The following is a 19992-nucleotide window of genomic DNA, read 5'->3' on the forward strand; positions in this document are numbered from 1 at the left end:
GTTTCCTGAATCTTTCCCTGCTCTGTTTTATTGATCTCACTTGGCCATTCCATGACAACTGGAGAAGTTACAATTTTTGTTCCTGCTAAATATTTATCTCGGTCAACTCCATTTGCAAATAAACTATGGACTACCCCTACAGTTCAATCCCAGATATTAGGTCACTCTCAAGGTGGACTCAATATACGTATAAGGACGTTATACCCCTGATGATACTATTCACTAAATGTTTGTCAGTAATATAACGTTCTGGTGAAAAGATCATGCTTTTCCTAGCAGAGGAATTTGAGTGTCTTCTGTATTGCCAAGAATATGTTTATGTGTCTCATTTGAGGAACAAAGAGCCACTTTCTCTTTTGATTAGAGCTCCTTGTAACTGTTGTGTATCTTGTTCTCTTTTTCTGCAGCGTTAGCAATATTATCTTTGGTCTCACAGCTGCAGTCAGAGCTACAACCAATCTAACCAATAAGCTGCACATTCTGACATTCTGCACATGGCAATCAGCATGCTGATGCTGATCGCAGCATTGACTTCTGGTTCTGGGAGTTGCTACTGTACATGGACCTTGGAGCTCCATGTCGAAGAAAAGCAAAATGAGGGTATTTGCTGGCTACAACATGATCTCTTGTACTCTCAGTCAGGGCTCCAATCTCTGCATTGAGCCCATTTACCTTACTATGTAACTTTGAGTGATCTGCATGAAACTGTCCAACCGTGTGTGTATGGAAATACTTAGGATATATTTAGATATCACTTCTACCTTCAGCACCTTCCTTTTTAGTCTGAGGATCATGAAGATTTTCAGCTGTCCATTCTTATCTCATACTCCTTGACTTTCTTTTGTTCTCTCACCTTTTATCCTTCCACGGTTTGTGGGGCTAACAGAAAAAGTGATTGTATTTGTGGACCAGCTCGTAATCACCAGCCATCTCAGCTACTTGCTCTGTTGTTCCATATTTCTGACTTCCTATACAAGTTCATAACAATGAAAGGAGGATTTTTAAAAAGTCTTTGCATAGAATTGCTCACCTAAAGGCCTCATTCATTGTTACTACCTTTAATGCTCACATCAAATGCTCAAATTTTCTTTGCTTTACCTTCTCGAATACTATACAAGACTACTCAACCTAGTTCTAGATATTTCAAATTTTCTGAAACAATTTGCAGTGTTACATGGGAAATGGAAGATATTGGAGGTTCTGGAGAGCTTAAAAAACAATCAAATCCCCAGGCCCAGATTAATTGCATCCCAGGCTGCTGTGGGAGGGAAGGCAGGAAATTAGAGGGGCTCTGACACAAATGTTTAATTCCTCTCTGGCCACAGGGAGGTGCCAGAGGAATGGAGGAGGGCAGATACAGTTCCACTTTTTAAGAAAGGTGGTGGAGATGAATATGGAAATTACAGACTGGTGAGTCCCACATCAGCGGTCGGGAAACTATTGAAGAAAATTCTGAAGGAGCAAATTAATACCCACCTGGAAAGGCATGGGTTAATTAGGAATAGTCAATATGGCCTCATCAGAGGGAAGTCATGCTGAACAAATTTGTTAGACCTTTTTGAAAATGTGATCAAGTGTGTTGACGAGTGAAGAAAATTAATTTAGTTTATATGGGATTTAGCAAAGCTTATGACAAGGTCCCACATGGGAGACGGATTCAGAAGTTGAAAGAACATGAAACTGAGGAAAACTTGGCAAGATGGATTAAAATCTGGCTTAGTAATGGCAGTGGTTGAAGACTGTTTGAATCACTGGAGGTTGGTGCCCAGCAGTGTACCACAAGGGTCAGTACTAGGACCCTTATTTCTTGTTATATAGATAAGTGATGCAGATGAAAATGTGGGAGGAACGTTAAGCAATTTGCAAGTGACAACAAATTTTGTAGAGTGGTTAATAGTGAAGAAAACAGTTGAAGGTTAAGAAGATAGGTGGGTTGGTCAGATGGGCAGACCAATGGCAATAGTATTTAACCTTGATAAGTGTGAGATAATGCACTTTGGAAGAAGAAACAAAATGTGGGAGTATTTAATGAATGGCAGGACACTGGGTAGTCTTAGAGAAAAAGAGGGATCTTGGGGTAATTATTCACAGAGTCCTGAAGTCAGCAGAACATATGAATATGATAGTTAAGAAGGTACATGGAGCATTTGCTTTCATCAGTCATGGCGCAGAGTACAAGTACAAGGAATTAATGTTGGAATTGTACAGAGCATTGGTCAGGTCACACCTGGAGTACAGTGTACAGTTCTGGTTGCACTTTCAGTGGTAGTTATGCCAGTGCAGACTTGATGGGCCAAAGGGCATTTTCTGCACTGCATAAATCTATGAATACATATACACTGAGAACATTCTTTTATTGCCACCTCAATGTATAGAATCCTCCTCAGAAAGCAAAGCAAAAGCTCATGACTTTTGTCTGACAAACTGTATCATGTGTAGCATCCAGTTTTAGTTAGGTCAGCTCATCTGCATACCTGTCTTTTCAGAAGGAATAAAACTGCCTCAGCACCTCTTATCAAATTTTGGGAATGTTTACACAAATGTAAACAATTCCCCACTCAGTCTTGGAACAGACTATTATAATAATCATGGATGACTTCAACATGGTCCAGAGAGATCAGATTGATAGCAGATCCCAAGAAAAGGAATTTGTGGAGTGTCTACAAAGTGGCTTTTTGGAACAGCTTGTGATAAAGCCCACTAGAGAACATGAAATTCTGGATTTGGTGATATACGTAATAAGGCAGACTTGAGTAGGGAGCTTAAGTGAAGGAACCCCAAGGAAGCAGTGACCGTAATACAATAGAATTCACTTTGCAGTTTGAGAGGGAGAAGTTGGAATCAGATGTAATGATATTTTTTAAAAATTCACAAACTTCTGAACAAAACAAATTCTTCTAATCTCAAACCTAAGGGGCATACCCCATATTTTTAAATTGTGCCCCTGGTTCTAGACTCCAAAACAGTGGAAATGTATGATTTATCTATCCTGTTGACCGCTTTAAAGTGTTCTAAGTTCGAATGAGATCACCTCTCATTCTTTGCAGCTGTAGCGATTGCAGGTCCAATTTGCTCACTCTCTCTTTGAAGGCCAGACCCATCATCCTTTTGAATAAGTCTCACAAACCTTCAGTGCACTTTCTCAAAGTCAATATTATCTTTGCTGAGATAAGGAGAACAAAACTGCACACAGTACTCCAGGGTGGTCTAACCAAGCTCCTGCACAACTGAAGCAAAACTTCACTAATCGTGTACTCAAATCTTCTTGCAATAAAGACTAGCATTCCATTAGCCTTTCTAATAGCTTGCTGCATCTGGGCATGTTAGCCTTCAGTGACCCAGGTCCCTTTGTACATCTGCACTTTCCAATCTCTTACCATTCAGGGAACACTCTGCTCCAATGTTCACTCCAAGTTGCACATGTCTATATACAGCAACTGGCATGACTATGCAGATCGCTGCAGTGACTTCCAGTTCCAGAAGTTGCTACCACACAAGGACTTCAGAAATCCACTCAAAACAAAATGAGGAAAATCTACTTGCAAAATAGATAACCTCATATTTTCAACATTATATTTCATCCTCCATGTTTTAATCCATTTAATGGACCTGCCCAAATCCTCCTGAAGTTGCTTTACACTTTTCTCACAACACACATTCCCATTTAGCCCTGTATCAGTTACAACTGTGGAAGTATTATATTTGATAAACAGCTGGGGCCCACAGACTGATCCTTATGGTGCCACATGAGTCAAAGCCTGCCAAAGCGAGAGTGACCCAGATTCCGATTCTTTGTTTTCTATCGGTTCACCAATCATTAATCCATACCATTACATTACCTCCTTTCCAATGTGCTTTATTTTTTTCTCAACAGCCTTCTGTTGGATACATCATCAGAATACTTCTAAAAATCTAACTTTTTAAAAATCCATTTATACAATATGGGTATCATTAGCTGAGCAGTATTTAATGTCGGTCACAAATTCCCAGGGGGCAGTTAAAAATCAGCCACATTGCTGTGGGTATGGAGTCACATACAGGCCAGACCAAGTAAGAATGGCAGGCTTCCTTCCCTGAAGAACATTAATGAATCAAACAGGTTTTTAAATAAATCAGAAGTAGCTACGTGGTCACCACAAGCATTTTAATCAGTTTCTATTGAATTCAAATTTCACCATGATCAGGGTTTGAAACCAGTGCACTGAGAGCATTCATCAAAGATTCTGGATTATTCATCCAGCAACATTACCACTGCACCAACTCCCTGTAGATATTATACGATGAGCATCAATTCCTCTTCGGCAATTTTGGTAGTTACATATTTAAGTAAACTCCAACAATTTCAAACAGGCTCTCATTTGGAAAACCAGCAGTTTAAACCCATCCAGATCATTATCTGTTCATCACAATAATATAAAACCAAGAACTGCGGATACTGAAAATCCGAAACATAAACAGAAACTGCTGGAGAAACTCAGCAAGTCTGGCAATATCTGTTTTGAGTCCAATAACTCTTTTCCAGAGTTCACTGGACACTAACTGTTAACTCTGCCTTTTGTCCATAGATGTTGCCAGACTAGCTGAGTTTCTCCAGCAATACCTATTTGGCACATCCTTCATAATACATGCTGATATTTTCCTTATCACTGATGTGAGGCGAATAAGTCTGTCATTCCTGGTTTTCTCTCTTTCTCCGTTGTTAAATAATGGACTAATATTTACTCCCTTCCGATCAACAGGGATTGTTCTATTTGGATTATGGGCATATAAAATTAACAAATATAACAAATATTATACCAACTGTTAAATAAATCTATGTTATGAATTATATGTAATTAAAATCAGGGAGAGAGTCAAACAAAATACTTCTGAAGGAGGGTCACTGGACCAGAAATGTTAACTCTTTTCTCTCCAAAGATCCTGCCAGAACTGCTGGGTTTTCCCAACAACTTATGTTTCTGAGTTTCTGTATCAATGGTTCTTTGATTTTCTTTGACAGTACTTCCCCAAATGTATTGATATGAAATTAGAGATTGACTTACCGACAACTTCCACTCTAACTGAAAATGTTTTGGAATCAGTTTTGTCATCAATTGAGCATATATATTCTCCTCGATCAGATCGTTTTATGTTGTGTATTTTCAAAGAAATATTTCCTTTAGCCAGTTCATCTTTAAACAGTTCCGTCCTTCCTTGATAATCCTTGTGTTGAACAGTAATGTCATCTTCTCCATTTCTGTACACGTGTACTGGTGAACTGAGACCCGATTTAAACCACTGCACCACCATGCTGCTGAGAAATATATCTGGCACAAGCTGGCATTCCAACACAGCATCTTCACCTGCAATGGCTTCAAGAGTGTGATCAGGTCCAACTACGATGAATTCACCTAGTGACCAATAATATTTCAAATCTCATTGATTATTCATGTAACTACAGAGCAAAAAATACACATAAGTTAGCCAATCACTCAACTGGAAGCTGTGGGATTAACTCTCAAAGCTGCCCTCGAATTTTTGGATAAGAAGATCCACTGAAGGGACATAGGACCAACGATCAGAGACAATCTGTTTAAAGATGGTAATGTTCTCAGCCTATTATCATCATTTCCACCAGACTAAAGGAATAATTGTCCTTCATGGAAGGAAATCTGCCATTCTTACCTGGTCTGGCTCATATGTTACTTCATACTCAGGCTAGTCGCTTATATGGGACCTCAACAAAAGTCTTCTGAAAGTCTAAGTAATCCACATCTACTGGCTCCCTCTTATCAAATCTACCAGCTACATCCTTGAAATACTCTGGTAGATTTGTCAAACAAAACGTTCCTTTCATAAATTCACACTGAATTTGTCTGACCCTATCACTGTTTTACAAGTACTTTGCCATTAAATCTTTTATAATGGGCTCTAGTGTTTTCTCCATGGCCAATAGCTGGCTAACTGGTTCATAATTCCCTGTTTCCTCTCTACCCCCTTCTTTAAATAACAGTTTTACATTAGCTACCTTCCAAATATATAGGAACTGCAGTGTGAGGATATGCTGGACCATAAGTTTACAGACTGTGGTTGAATACAATTCTGCTGATGGCCCACGGTACTTTATGGATGTTCAGTTTTAATTTGTTTTGAAGAATATCCATATATGATGCTGGCAGTGTTAGAATACAGAATGGAGTGTATCTGCAATATGAAAATGTGATTTCACTCCACAAGAGTAGTCAGTTAATGGCAGGACCCCTTAGAGCATTGATGTACAGAGGGATCTTAGGGTCCAAGTCCATAGTTCCTGACAGTGGCCACATGAGCAGATAGAGTGGTAAAGAAGGCATAGGCCATTGAGTAGAAGAGGGAGAAAGTGAGGACTGCAGATGCTGGAGATCAGAGCTGAAAATGTGTTTCTGGAAACACAGAACTTTCTCAGGGAGCTTGACAGGGCAGATACCGAAAAGCCATTTCTCCTTGCAGAAGTGTTGAGGACTGTACCATAATGTCAGAATAGGAAGTCACCCATTTCAGACAGAGATGAGGAGAGATTTTTTTCTCTCAGTGGGAAGTGGAATCTGTTCCATTCTTTACCATAGAAAGCTGTGGAGACTGTGCCATTAAGTACATTCAAGGTTGGGGCACACAGGTATTTAAATCTGTGAGGGAATAAAGTTCAGTAAAAATAAAGAAAGTAGGGCTGAGAATGATCAGATCAGCTATGAATGCAGTGCATGTTGGCGCAAACTCAGTGGGTTGAATGGCCTATTTCTGCTGCTCATCTTATGGTCTTATCTGTTTGTAAACTTAACTCAACTAAGGCACCCACCACTCCCATAACCTGTGATGCTCTGGTGGATCAGAAATTGGCATAACCCAGCCTGGAATATATTCACTGACCCGGCTTCCACTGACCTCAGAACATGAGATTTCCAAACATTAATGATCCACTGAGGGAACAAATACTTCATGCCTGTCTTCAATGGGTGACCCCTTAGTTTTAAACTGTGCTCCTGTTCTGGATTCCCCAAGGAGGGGAAACATCTTCTCAGCATCTACTTTGTCAATTTACCCCAAAGACTTGTATATTTCAAAAGATCACCTGTTACACTAAACATGAGTGAGTGTTTGCACAACATGCTTTGAGAATAAGACAACCCCTTCACAATGAGTCATAGAGGTGTACAGCATGGAAACAGACCCTTCAGTCCAACCCGTCCATGCCGACCAGATATCCCAACCCAATCTAGTCCCACCTGCCAGCACCCGGCCCATATCCCTCCAAACCCCTCCTATTCATATACCCATCCAATTGCCTCTTAAATGTTGCAATTGTACCAGCCTCAACCACATCCTCTGGCAGCTCATTCCATACACGTACCACCCTCTGCGTGAAAAAGTTGCCCCTTAGGTGTCTTTTATATTTTTCCCCTCTCGCCCTAAACCTATGTCCTCTAGTTCTGGACTTCCCCACCCCAGGGAAAAGACTTTCCCTATTTATCCTATCCATGCCCCTCAATTTTGTAAACCTCTATGAGGTCACCCTTCAGCCTCCGATGCTCCAGGGAAAACAGCCCCAGCTTGTTCAGCCTCTCCCTACAGCTCAAATCCTCCAACCCTGGCAACATCCTTGTAATTCTTTTCTGAACCCTTTCAAGTTTCACAACATATTTCCAATAGGAAGGAGACCAGAATTGCACGCAATATTCCAACAGTGGCCTAACCCTATGGGTCCTGTACAGCTGCAATGTGACCTCCCAACTTCTGTACTCAATACTCTGACCAATAAAGGAAAGCATACCAAACGCCTTCTACGCTATCCTATCACCTGCGACTCCACTTTCAAGGAGCTATGAACCTGCACTCCAAGGTCTCTTTTGTAGCTCAGGTTGAGGTTTTGGATGTAGGTTTGCTCACTGAGCTTGAAGGTTCATTTCCAGACATTTTGTCATCCTACTAGGCTACCATGATGCCAAGGGGTCTGAGTAGTCTGGCAGTCATTTCCGAGATGTCTTTGATGTAGGAGAGAGTGGCTACGGTTTCTGGACATATCACCACAGGAAATGACATCACCAATCCAAAGAAATCCAAACATGTAAATAGAAAGCAGGAATTTTCAGCAGTGCTTCACCTGAGGTCCACTGAATATGTTACCTAGTAGGGTGACAAAATGTCTGGAAATGAACCTCCAAGCTCAGCGAGCAAACCTACATCCACAAACCCTTCATCCCATGGATCCGCCTAGTGAATCTTCCACGATCTACTTTTAATGCAGCCACATCTTCCTTCATTGTGGAGTCCAAAACTGCAAAGAATTTCACTTGCGGTCTGACCAATGCCTGTGCAATTCACAGAATCACAAGATTGTTATGATGCAGGAGACATGCATTTGGCACATCGCATCTGCACCACCTTTCTGAGCATTTTAATTCAGTTCCAATCTCTTTCATTTTCTTGTAACCCTATACAGTTTCTATTTAAATAATCAATACCTCTTCAATGCCTCAATTGAAACTGTCTCAACCACAGTTCCAGGCAGTGCATTCCATAACCTAACTATGTGAAAGAGATTTGACTCAGATTTTAAACTGTTCCCTCTGGTTTTTGATCCATTTATGACTGGGAGTAGTTTCTCCTTATGTCCTCTGTTCAGGCACCTCAGGATTTTGAAAACTTCTTTCAAATCCCCTTTTAGCCTTTCTCTCTCCAAGCAAACAGCCTCGCCATTCCCATTCTGTCCTCATAAGCAAAATGCCTCATCCCTGGATTAATTTTCATAAACCTCTTCTGCACACTCTCCAATGTATTCACATGCTTCCTGTAATGTGGTGCTCAGAACTGTGCCATATTTTCCAGTAGAGGTCAAGTAAGTGTTCAAAACAAGTTCATCATGACCAACTTGTTCTTTTGCTCTTTGTCTTATTAATAAAGCATTAATAAAGCTGAGTATACCATGCTTTATTAACAGCTCTCTCAGTCCTGCCACCTTTCATGATGTATGTACATAAACATTCATGTCTCTGCTTCTGCATACCCTTTTTAAAAACAGCTTTATTTTATACTGTTACTTCGTATTCTTTGCATCAAAGTGCATAATTTGCACTTCTCTGCATTGAATTTCATTGGCGCCACCTCGTGCTCCCGCAAGGAGGTTGAGCAATTCATCAACTTCACCAACACATTCCACCCTGACCTTAAATTTACCTGGACCATCTCTGACACCTCGCTCCCCTTCCTGGACCTCTCCATCTCCATTAGTGACGACCGACTTGACACTGACATTTTTTACAAACCCACCGACTCCCACAGCTACCTGGATTACACTTCTTCCCACCCTATCTCTTGCAAAAATGCCATCCCGTATTCCCAATTTCTCCGCCTCCGCCGTATCTGCTCCCAGGAGGACCAGTTCCACCATAGAACACACCAGATGGCCTCCTTCTTTAGAGACCGCAATTTCCCTTCCCACGTGGTTAAAGATGCCCTCCAACGCATCTCGTCCACATTCCGCACCTCTGCCCTCAAACCCCACCCCTCCAACCGTAACAAGGACAGGACGCCCCTGGTGCTCACCTTCCACCCTACAAACCTTCGCATAAACCAAATCATCCGCCGACATTTCCGCCACCTCCAAAACGACCCCACCACCAGGGATATATTTCCCTCCCCACCCCTTTCCGCCTTCCGCAAAGACTGTTCCCTCCGCGACTACCTGGTCAGGTCCACACCCCTCTACAACCCACCCTCCCATTCTGGCACTTTCCCCTGCCACCGCAGGAACTGTAAAACCTGTGCCCACACCTCCTCCCTCACCTCTATCCAAGGCCCTAAAGGAGCCTTCCACATCCATCAAAGTTTTACCTGCACATCCACTAATATCATTTATTGTATCCGTTGCTCCCGATGTGGTCTCCTCTACATTGGGGAGACTGGGTGCCTCCTAGCAGAGCGCTTTAGGGAACATCTCTGAGACACCCGCACCAATCAACCAAACCGCCCCGTGGCCCAACATTTCAACTCCCCCTCCCACTCTGCCGAGGACATGGAGGTCCTGGGCCTCCTTCACCGCCACTCCCTCACCACCAGACGCCTGGAGGAAGAACGTCTCATCTTCTGCCTCGGAACACTTCAACCCCAGGGCATCAATGTGGACTTCAACAGCTTCCTCATTTCCCCTTCCCCCACCTCATCCTAGTTTCAAACTTCCAGCTCAGCACTGTCTCCTTGACTTGTCCGGCCTGCCTATCTCCTTTTCCACCTATCCACTCCACCCTCTTCTCCTTGACCTATCACCTTCATCTCCTTCCCCACTCACCCATTGTACTCTATGCTACTCTCTCCCCACCCCCACCCTCCTCTAACTTATCTCTCCATGCTTCAGGCTCACTGCCTTTATTCCTGATGAAGGGCTTTTGCCCGAAACGTCGATTTCGCTGCTCGTTGGATGCTGCCTGAACTGCTGTGCTCTTCCAGCACCACTAATCCAGTATTTGCTTTCCAGCATCTGCAGTCATTGTTTTTACCTCTATCCCGTTGAAGGTAGCCCATTATAATATGTCACCATGCATCTTTGCTTCCACTCTGTCAGGTTCAGCTCTGTTCTTGATTCACTGAAGTCTCCAAGTCAGAAGCAGTTCTGAAGAAGGGTCACTGGATCTGAATCATTAACTCTGCTTTCTCTCCACAGATGCTGCCAGACCTGCTTAGTTCCTCCAGCAATTTCAGTTTTTATCTCAGATTTCTAGCATGCATAGTTCTTTGTTTTATTTTACCATATTGACTCTGTCTGATTGCATTAGAATGTTCAAAATGCACTCCTACTGCCTTCTTAATTAAGGATTGTACCATTTTCCAAATGGCAGGTGATAGTCAAGCTGTTTAATCATTATTGGCTTCCGTCTCCTTTCTGAAACAATGCTATTGCATCTTTAGTTTTTAAAATTACTAGAGCCTTTCCAAAACCTAGGAAATGTTTTCACTACATCTCCAATTGCTTCCTTTAAGATCCTGGGATGTGGGCTATCAAATCCTGGTAAGTTGATGTTCTTTAGTTCCATTAGTTTTCTCAATACATTTTTCTCTAGTCATCATAATAGTTTGAAGTTTCTCCATTCTTCTATTTTTTAAAGCATTCTTGGGAAGGATTTTGTTTTTGTTTTCAATTCAAAGACAGATGTAAAACACTTGTTCAAAGTCTGTATAATTTCCTTTGTTGCCATTACTAATTCTCTCACCTCAACACTCAATAGACCAACATCCATTTTAGTTACTTACCTCTACTTTTCTACACTTGCAGAATTTTTTTCTGTTCTTATATTCCTTCCATTTTTTTTCTCAATTTAATTTCTCCTCAATATTTAGTGATATTTTACTGATTTCTAACATGCTTCTAAACCTCTACCTGCCATTCATCTTTTTAGCTGTGCTCTCTAACAATTTTAACCCACATACATAATTAGTCATTGATGGTGTCTCCTTCTCAAAGGCTCCTCATTCTTACTGACATTTATGAAATAATTCATACATTACCAGGTCAAATATGACAGTTCCGTGATTGGTTTCAGAACATACTGGTCAAAGAAATTGTCCTGAACACCTGTCCTGTTTAACTACCAGATACATTTATCAATTTTATTCTTCCAATTTACATAAGAATAAAATTGCTCAAGATTATTGCAGCACCTTTTTTTTTGCAAGCCCCCATCATTTCTCAATTTAAAATCTGTCCTCTGGTGTAACTACTGTTAATGCAGCTATAAACCACTCCATCTCATAATTTATTGTCTGTTTTTTTTCCCTCCAGCTAAACTGATTCTACATTTTGATCTTTGGAACCAAAGTAATTTCTCACAACTGTACAATATTCTGCATTTCTTAACTCAGCCATTCCACCTCATTTTCCTTTGTTCCTACCCTTTGAAAATATCACATATTCTTAAATAGTTAGGCCTCAGCCTTGGCCACCTTGCAACCGCATTTCTGTATTGGCTATCATATCATATTTATTTTGATTTGAACCATCCATTTATCCATCTCATTACAAATACTGTGTACATTCAGAACTCTTAAAAGGTGCTTTTAAACCAACTTCCCTGAAATAACTTCACAGAGGTCAGTATCCTGTCACCAAGTCTGTCACCTTTCTTTACATGTTCATAGTACTTGACGCTGGCCGGCATCCTCAGAGCCAGCTCTCAGAGTGAACAGAACCCTGACACTCCCATTTATATCTGTCAGTACAGGACTCCCTGATTGGACCAGGTTAACAGACCCAATCACTACATTCCCTACCTCAACTTAGTTTGCTGGAGCATTCATATTCTTGTACACTTTCATATCATTAGCCATCTTGCCACTCTGCACTATTGACTTATGTTTTCTCTTTAACCTTTGAAGTACCCTTCACGTGAACTATCACACCCATTCACTATTAGCTTAAAGCTCAATTTTTTGCCAGAGTTCTACCTTACATATGTCACTGGTCCAGGCCTGGTTCAAGTAAAGATAATTCCAATGATAGCTCTTTCTCTAGTACTGGTACCAGTGCCAAATGAATCAAAACTCATTTCTCACACATTGATGTGCATCATGCATTAAATTTTCTGAATCTCTATATCCCATTCCAATTTGCTCAAGGTTTAGCAATAATCCAGAAATTATGATACTTGCGGTTCTATCCTTTAATATATTCCCTTGTTGTTCATGTTCCCTGAACAGAACTTCTTTCCTTGTTTTCCCATGTGGATTACAACAACTGGGTCCTTCTTGTTCCCACTGAAAGCTTGTCCATAATTTTCACCAGATAGACAGAGACGGAGTTGAGGGTTAGGAGATAATGAACATGGAGGAGAGTGATCATGATCTGACATTGTTAAACTCAGTGTTGAGTCCTGAGGGCTGGACGGAAGATGAGGTGGTATTACTCCTGCTTATGTTGAACTTTTCTTCAGCACTGCAGCAACCCTGAGACAGAAGTGTTGACATAGAAACACAGTGTGTTTGGTGTACTTTCTTTTATTAATGCTCCTGAAACTGTAACAAAGGGCCTTTGGCACAGGGAATTACCAAGTCACTATGGATTGAGATTGTGCTCCTTAAAAGACCTACCAAGGAATGTCAAGGTCAGTGGGAACGGTTTGTCACCAAATCTTACCTAGTTTCATGTGGATTACACAAAAGTTAGAGCAGGTTTCTGATTTAACACAGAATGAGATCTGGAAACAATATTTTTAAAATATATAACAGGAAGTCACTTATAATTTGTACAGGATAATGGCTAAAGTTGAAGAATGAATTTCTCAAAGCACCAATAAAAATAATTCCACAATATAATTTAATTGAGGTGAAATTAAGACTTATTCAATCACAGTGTTTCAGTAGCCCTGATATTATTCCCTACATTGAATAAATCTTGGTTAAGTTATCAGCACAACAGGTTGATATCAGGTTTGTGGCAACTGTTTTATGAAGAGAGATTAAGTAGCTTAGACCTGCGTTAATTAGAATTTAGAACAATGAGAGATGACCATATTTAACCAGACAAGGTTCTTCTGTGAACATGATAGGATAGAAGGAGAAAGACTGTTTCACTTTTGTGGGAGAATCTGGGATCATAGAGTCATAGAGATGTGCAACACAGAAACAGACCCTTTGGTCCAACTCAACTATGCCAACCAGATATCCTGAATTAATCAAGTCCCATTTGCCAGCGCTTGGCTCATGTCCCACAAAACCCTTCCTATTAATATACCATCCTTTTTAAATGTTGGAATTGTACCAGCCTCCACCACTTCCTCTGGCAGCTCATTCTGTACATGCACCAACCTCTGTGTGAAAACATTGCCACTGAGGTCCCTTTTAAATCTTTCCGCTGTCACCCTAAACATTTGCCATCTAGTTCTGCACTCCCCCGCCCCAGGGAAAAGACTTTGTATATCTACACTATCCATGCCCCTCATGTTTTTATAAACCTTGATTAGGTCACCCCCTCAGCCTCTGATGTTTCAGGCAAGACAGCCCTAGCCTATTAAGCCACTCCCTGTAGTACAAACCCTCCAACCCTGGCAACATCCTTGTAAATCTTTACCGAACTTTCTCAAGTTTCAGAACATCCTTCTGATAAAAAGGAGATGAGATTTGCATACAAAATTCCAAAACTGGTGGAACTACTGCCCTGTATAGCCTCCAAACTCATATACTCAATACCATGACAAATAAAGGAAAGCATACCAAACATCTTCTTCATTAACCTGCGACTTACATTTCAAGGAACTATGAACCTGCACTCCAAGGTCTCTTTGTTCTGCACATTCCCCAGGACCTTACCATTAAGTGGAAAAGTCCTGCCCTGATTTGCCTTTACAAAATGCAGCACTTCACATTTATCTAAATTAAACTCCATCTGCCACACCTCAGCCCATTGGCCCATCTGATCAAGATCCCCGTGTACTCAGAGGTAACCTTCTTTGCTGTCCACTACATTTCCAATTTTGGTGTCATCTGAAAACTTACTAACCATATCTCCTATGTTCACATCCAAGTCATTTATATAACTGACAAATGGCAGTGGATCCAGCACCAATCCTTGTGGCACACAGCTGGTCCCAGCCTGCCCATCTGAAAAGCAACCCTCCACCACCACCCTCTGTTTTCTGCCTTTGAGCCAGTTCTGTATCTAAATGGCTAGTTATTCCTGTATTCCATGAGATTTAACCTTGATAACCAGTCTACCACGAGGAACCTTGTTGAATGCCTCACTGAAGTCCACAGATCACGTCCACTGCTCTACCCTCATCAATTCTCTTCATTACTTCTTCAAAAAACTCAACCAAGTTAGTGAGACATGATTTCCCATGCACAAAGCCAAGTTGACTATCCATAATCAGTCCTTGCCTATTAAATCCTGTCCCTCAGGATTCCTTTCAACAGTTGCCTTATTTCCCAAGAGCACGTCAACGTCTGTACCTTCATTAGTCGGTACATCCACATACTGAATCAGAAAATTTTCTTGTACACACCTAACAAATTCCTCTCCATCTAAACCCTTAACACTATTGCAGTCTCAGTCTATGCGTGGAAAGTTAAAATCCCCCACCATAACCACCCTATTATTCTTACAGACATCACCTCACAAATTTGTCTCTCAAACTCCTGCTGCCTATTGGGGGGGTCTATAGTATAATCCCAATAAGGTATTCATCCCAGACTGGGACTGACACAGTGTTAAGGGTTTAGATGGAGAGGAATTTATTCAGTGTTTACAAGAAGATTTTCTGGTTCAGTGTATGGATGTTCCTATGAGAGAAGGTGCAAAGCCTGACCTACTCTTAGGCTGAGTGGCCTACCTCTGCTCCTACATCTTATGGCCTTTAAAATTAATCTTCAGATGCCTTGCAAATAGTACCACTGAAGATCTTCTGGTAAAATAACTAAGCTAGTTAGAAAGCTCCTTACCATTCACTGAGGCCAGAATCACAAGAAGCAATACCACAATGCCATGACTCTCTTTCATCTTAAGTTCTTATCAGAAGAAACATCATCTGCCGGAGTGAGAGAGAGAAAAGCAAATAAATAATTATTTGTTATAATTTACTTATCATTCATCTTTTATGCATGCTGTTACATCCAAGGCTGGAGGAGAACACTGTTAATCTAGTCTCACTCATGTACAATCACAGCAGACAATAGCAAAGAAAGCAATTACCAGTTATGTAATTTACAGAAAACCTTGCTTAAAAGTACTCCAAAGAACTGTCAATTATCTGTTTTTTGAAGAAACCACTCCAGGTATGGCCAGAATTCTTGAAATGAAATTTTCCACAATCCTTCAGAACTTAAGTTCTCCATGTAATATTAAACATAAAGTATTTTTATAACAATATCATTCAAATATCACTGATGTAATAACAGCCCATGTACAACTAACAGGAAGTTTTTGATGAAATACAGGACTCAGTGGGTCTAACATTCCTGAAAATCCTGAATATCTATGCACCATTTTTACCTTTATGTATTGCTTTGTTTCTCTCTCTCTCTGGGTTCATTAAATAGTTAGGTAAAAGTGAGTACTGCCTTCATTAAATAGTTGCTCATCTGGAAACAATCCCACAAGAAAGTGAGTTAGGTCTTGAAAAAAAGTTTCTTTGTGATGTGAACTTCTCTGCTCACCAGCAGAGAAGTTCACAGAGAATTTCTGTGCAGCAGGTGGTAAAGATGACAAATGGTTTTTTGGTCTTCATATCAAGAGGATTCAAGTAAGGAGCAGGGATGTTTTATATAGGACCTTAGCTAGACTAAAATAAAATAGTGTGCACAGTTTTGGTCACCTTATCTAAGGAATAATGCTCTTGCTATAGCGGGTTTACCAGAGTGATTTCTGCCATGGTGGGACTGTTGCATGTGGAGAGGTTGAATTGTTCGGATTATATTCGCTGGAATTCAGAAGAGTGGTGTGGGACCTCATTGAAATTATAACATTCTAACAGTGGGACACAGGGTGATTGTAGGAAACATAATCCTGGTGGCTGGAAAGTGCAGAACCAGGGGTCATAACCCAAAGGTACAGGATAAACCATTTACGACTGAGATGAAGAAAATGTTCTTCAGTTTATCTGTGATCAGTCTGTGGAATTCGTTACCAAAGAAAACTGTCGAGGCCAAAACATTGCAGGATTTTCAAGGCGGAGTTGGATATAATACTGGAATTAAAGGGGTCAAAGGACAAGGGGCAAAGCAAGAACAGACTATTGTCCGATGATCAACCATGTTCAAAATGAATAGTACAGCAGACTCAAACAGCTGAATGGCCTACTCCTGATCTTATTTTCTAAGTTTATATTCCAATTTAACCTTGTGAAGGGGCGGGGGTGAGGGAGGGAGGAGGGGTGTGAACTGCCTGACACCGGGATAACCAGAAGACATCAATTTAAAGTGAATGGCAAATTCACTGATGGTGACGTGAGGAAAAGCCTCACTGAAAGGCAGCACATTACACAACTCATTGCGATTCTATTGACGAACCCTGACAATCTATCCACTCTGAGATTAAAGATTTTCTGTTAAAAGGGGCTCTGCGTTCTCTAAAATGTTTACGATGTGGAGCGGCCAGTATTGGACTGGGGTGAACAACATTAAAAAAAATCACACAACATCAGGTTATAGTCCAACAGGTTTACTTGGAAGTACAAGCTTTCGGAGCGACGCTCCTTGTTAGTTAGTGCCTCCCTACCTGAAAGCTAGTGCTTCCACATAAACTTGTTGGACTATAACCTGGTGTTGTGTGATTTTTAATTTTAAAATGTTCATGCTCAATCTCTCTTTAATTCGCGTCATAAAACAATCCACAGCCCATGACTGGACACGGATAAAAGGTAACGCTTTACTGACAGCTTTCCCGTTTGGACAGTGAAGGCAAAACAGGGCTGCACCTCGAGATCGCCCCCTTCAGTTCGTCAAGCACCGAACAACACTTTACCTGGAGTTTTATTTTCCCCCCAAACACAGAGTTTTCATTCACTTTCAGTCTCTTCTTTTATTTCAGATTTGCGAGGGCTCTGATTTATTTCCAGAAAAGTTCCCGAATTTGCTTTTATGCTCAGGAATTTTTCCTTCCTCCGCTTTAAGGTTATAACAGTCAGAATGCAGATATCCCCGCTTTGAATGTTGCCTGATCAACTCCGCACTTCCGTATTTATTTATTGGTTTATTCTTGTTGTGTGTCGGAATGTCACCTTCTGTAAGATTTGAAGTTAATCTCAGCGGCGCCGTTGTTTTGTCTGAGAGAGTTGGGGGCTGGGGTAGGCTCACATTACATTTCCCAGCCTTCAGTATTCACGGCCTCAGCAAAGTAACACCCCGCACTCAGTGCCGATTAAAGCTTCATTTAAAACCAGAGGATTAACAACTTATTTCAAGAGGCGATGGTTCTCTCGAGCTGAATGAATGATTCTATTCGAAATATAACCGCACTGTAACAAAGTTTTGTAGACTGACTGGTGTTTGACGCGGGTGGCTATATAAAAAAAAGGTAACTCATGAATGCTTAGAATCAAGAATCCTAGAATCCCAACCGAGTACAGACCGACCCTCCGAAGAGAACCCACCCAGACCCAGCCGCCTGCCTTATCCCTGTAACCCCACATTTCCCATGGCGAATCCACCGAGTTTGCACATCCCCAGACACGATGGACAACTAAGCATGACCAAGCCATCTAAACTGAGGGATCTGAGCAGAACAGATAAAAATCCTCCACTCATGTTCCTGTTCCTTTATACTGACAGGATCCAGTTCCATATTCTCATAAGCGATTACAGACTCTTTTTAATATTTTAAACATTTCACTGGACAATTCCCATCTACGGCCCATTTGGCTCCTTGTGTTTAATTGGGATCTTTCAAAGTGAAGAACACCGTCCCAGTTCCACGGGAAATAAAACCTACCCCGGAAAATAAAGAATCTTTCAAGCTCCCTGCTTACTTTAGACAGTTTGATTGAAGGTTTTTGACCTTTTCCAGCAGATCTTTAAAAACGAAGAACATTCACAGCAGCAGATGCCTGAAAAATCCCACTTTCGTTTTCAATGAATCCTGATCACGGGGTGTGGTGTCACTTGTTAGCTGGGTTTTATTGCCTATCCCTAATTTCCCTGAAGTCGATGGCTGTGAGCTGTTTTCTGAGATTTTGAACCTGCAACCCTGAGAGACCTGTGATATATTTCCAAGTTGGGATGGTGAATGACTTTGAAGGGAGTTTGTTGGAGCTGATATATCTGCTGCCCTTGTCCTTCAGATGTTAATTTCGAACGTGTTGTTTAAGAACTTATAAAATGAACGATTGTTACTCTTTCTGAAAAGATACTTGATTGGTGTCAATGTTTTCTTTTGAAATTAACCCTTATAGAGAAACATTGTCACATGTCAATAACCCAAGGAAAACTGAACAAAGGATGCCCACTTTTCAGAATGTACATCTAAGAAAACCACAAAACTCAAAAATGTCACTAAATTAAACCATAATACCCTTGCAATGTTGACCTTGCAGTTTAGACCCTGAATGTGTCTCAAGCTGACACCATATGTCCCGTTTCCATTTATCACGCCATTAAAAACAGGCTGGCAGCCTGAGTGATCCAAGAAACAGGTCATGTGCATCACCAAACTATCAATGACCCCTGATGAGGCTCCCTGTATTCAGCCCACCACCAGGTAGCCAAGGCTAAAGAAGACCCCACATAGAGAGCCTGTTACTCAGAATTCTGGACTCAGGAAAACAGCAAAGTGACATGCTTGGTTCTGTCAGCATGGAAGAGGGGATTGAGGTTGAGCTGAGAGTGCAGGAATATCTTGTAACAGAAATTCCACCATGCAAAATGGACTGGAGAACATTTCCTGCAGACTGGAAGTTATGAGGGGCTTATTTCCAAAAGGCCTTCAACAAAGTGCTGTACAAGAGGCTGCAGCATAATATAGAGATGCATGGTGTCACAGGTAAATTATTGCACTGATAGACAATTGGTTGACTCACAGGAAGCAAAGATGGGGATAAACAGTGCTATTCTTGTTGACTATCAGTAACTAGTGGTGTCCCTCAGGGATTGGTGTTGGGACTGCAATTACTTACAATTATATAGGTGATTGGGAGTGAGGGACCTGTGTAGTGTCTCAAAGTTTGCGGATAACACTAAGATGAGTGGCAGAGCAAAGTGTGCAGAGAAATGGGAAACTTTGCAAAGCGACATGGATACTGTAAGTGAGTGGACAAAGGTCTGGCAGATGGAATACAATGTTAATAAATGTGAAGTCATCAATTTTGGTAGGAATAACAATAAAAAGGGCTATTACTTGAATGGTTAAAAAGTTGCAGCATACTGCTATGCAGGGGGACCTGAGTATCCTTGTACATGAATCAGGTTGGTCTGCAGGTACAACAGATAATTAGGAAGGCAAATGAAACTTTGTTCTTCATTGTTAAAGGGATTGAGTTTAAAGTAAGGTTATGTTGCAGCTGT

At 41.1% G+C, this 19992-nt stretch overlaps 1 protein-coding gene across 1 annotated transcript in view; it reads right to left on the reverse strand.

Annotated features, from left to right (window-relative positions):
• The window catches only part of LOC140455091 (butyrophilin subfamily 1 member A1-like), a 92053-nt gene extending 73531 nt beyond the window's left edge, over nt 1-18522 (reverse strand). Inside the window, exons 1-4 of the mRNA XM_072549753.1 lie at nt 18462-18522; nt 17459-17995; nt 15439-15524; nt 5043-5390 (exon numbers count right to left, since the gene is read on the reverse strand). Of these exons, the coding sequence (XP_072405854.1) occupies nt 5043-5390; nt 15439-15496 (406 nt within the window). The 5' untranslated portion in view covers nt 15497-15524; nt 17459-17995; nt 18462-18522. The remainder of the gene's footprint in view (nt 1-5042; nt 5391-15438; nt 15525-17458; nt 17996-18461) is intronic.
• Nucleotides 18523-19992: the final 1470 nt, after the last annotated feature.

The sequence above is a fragment of the Chiloscyllium punctatum genome, chromosome 30 (genome assembly GCF_047496795.1).
Source record: "Chiloscyllium punctatum isolate Juve2018m chromosome 30, sChiPun1.3, whole genome shotgun sequence".
In the NCBI taxonomy this organism is placed as follows: domain Eukaryota; kingdom Metazoa; phylum Chordata; class Chondrichthyes; order Orectolobiformes; family Hemiscylliidae; genus Chiloscyllium; species Chiloscyllium punctatum.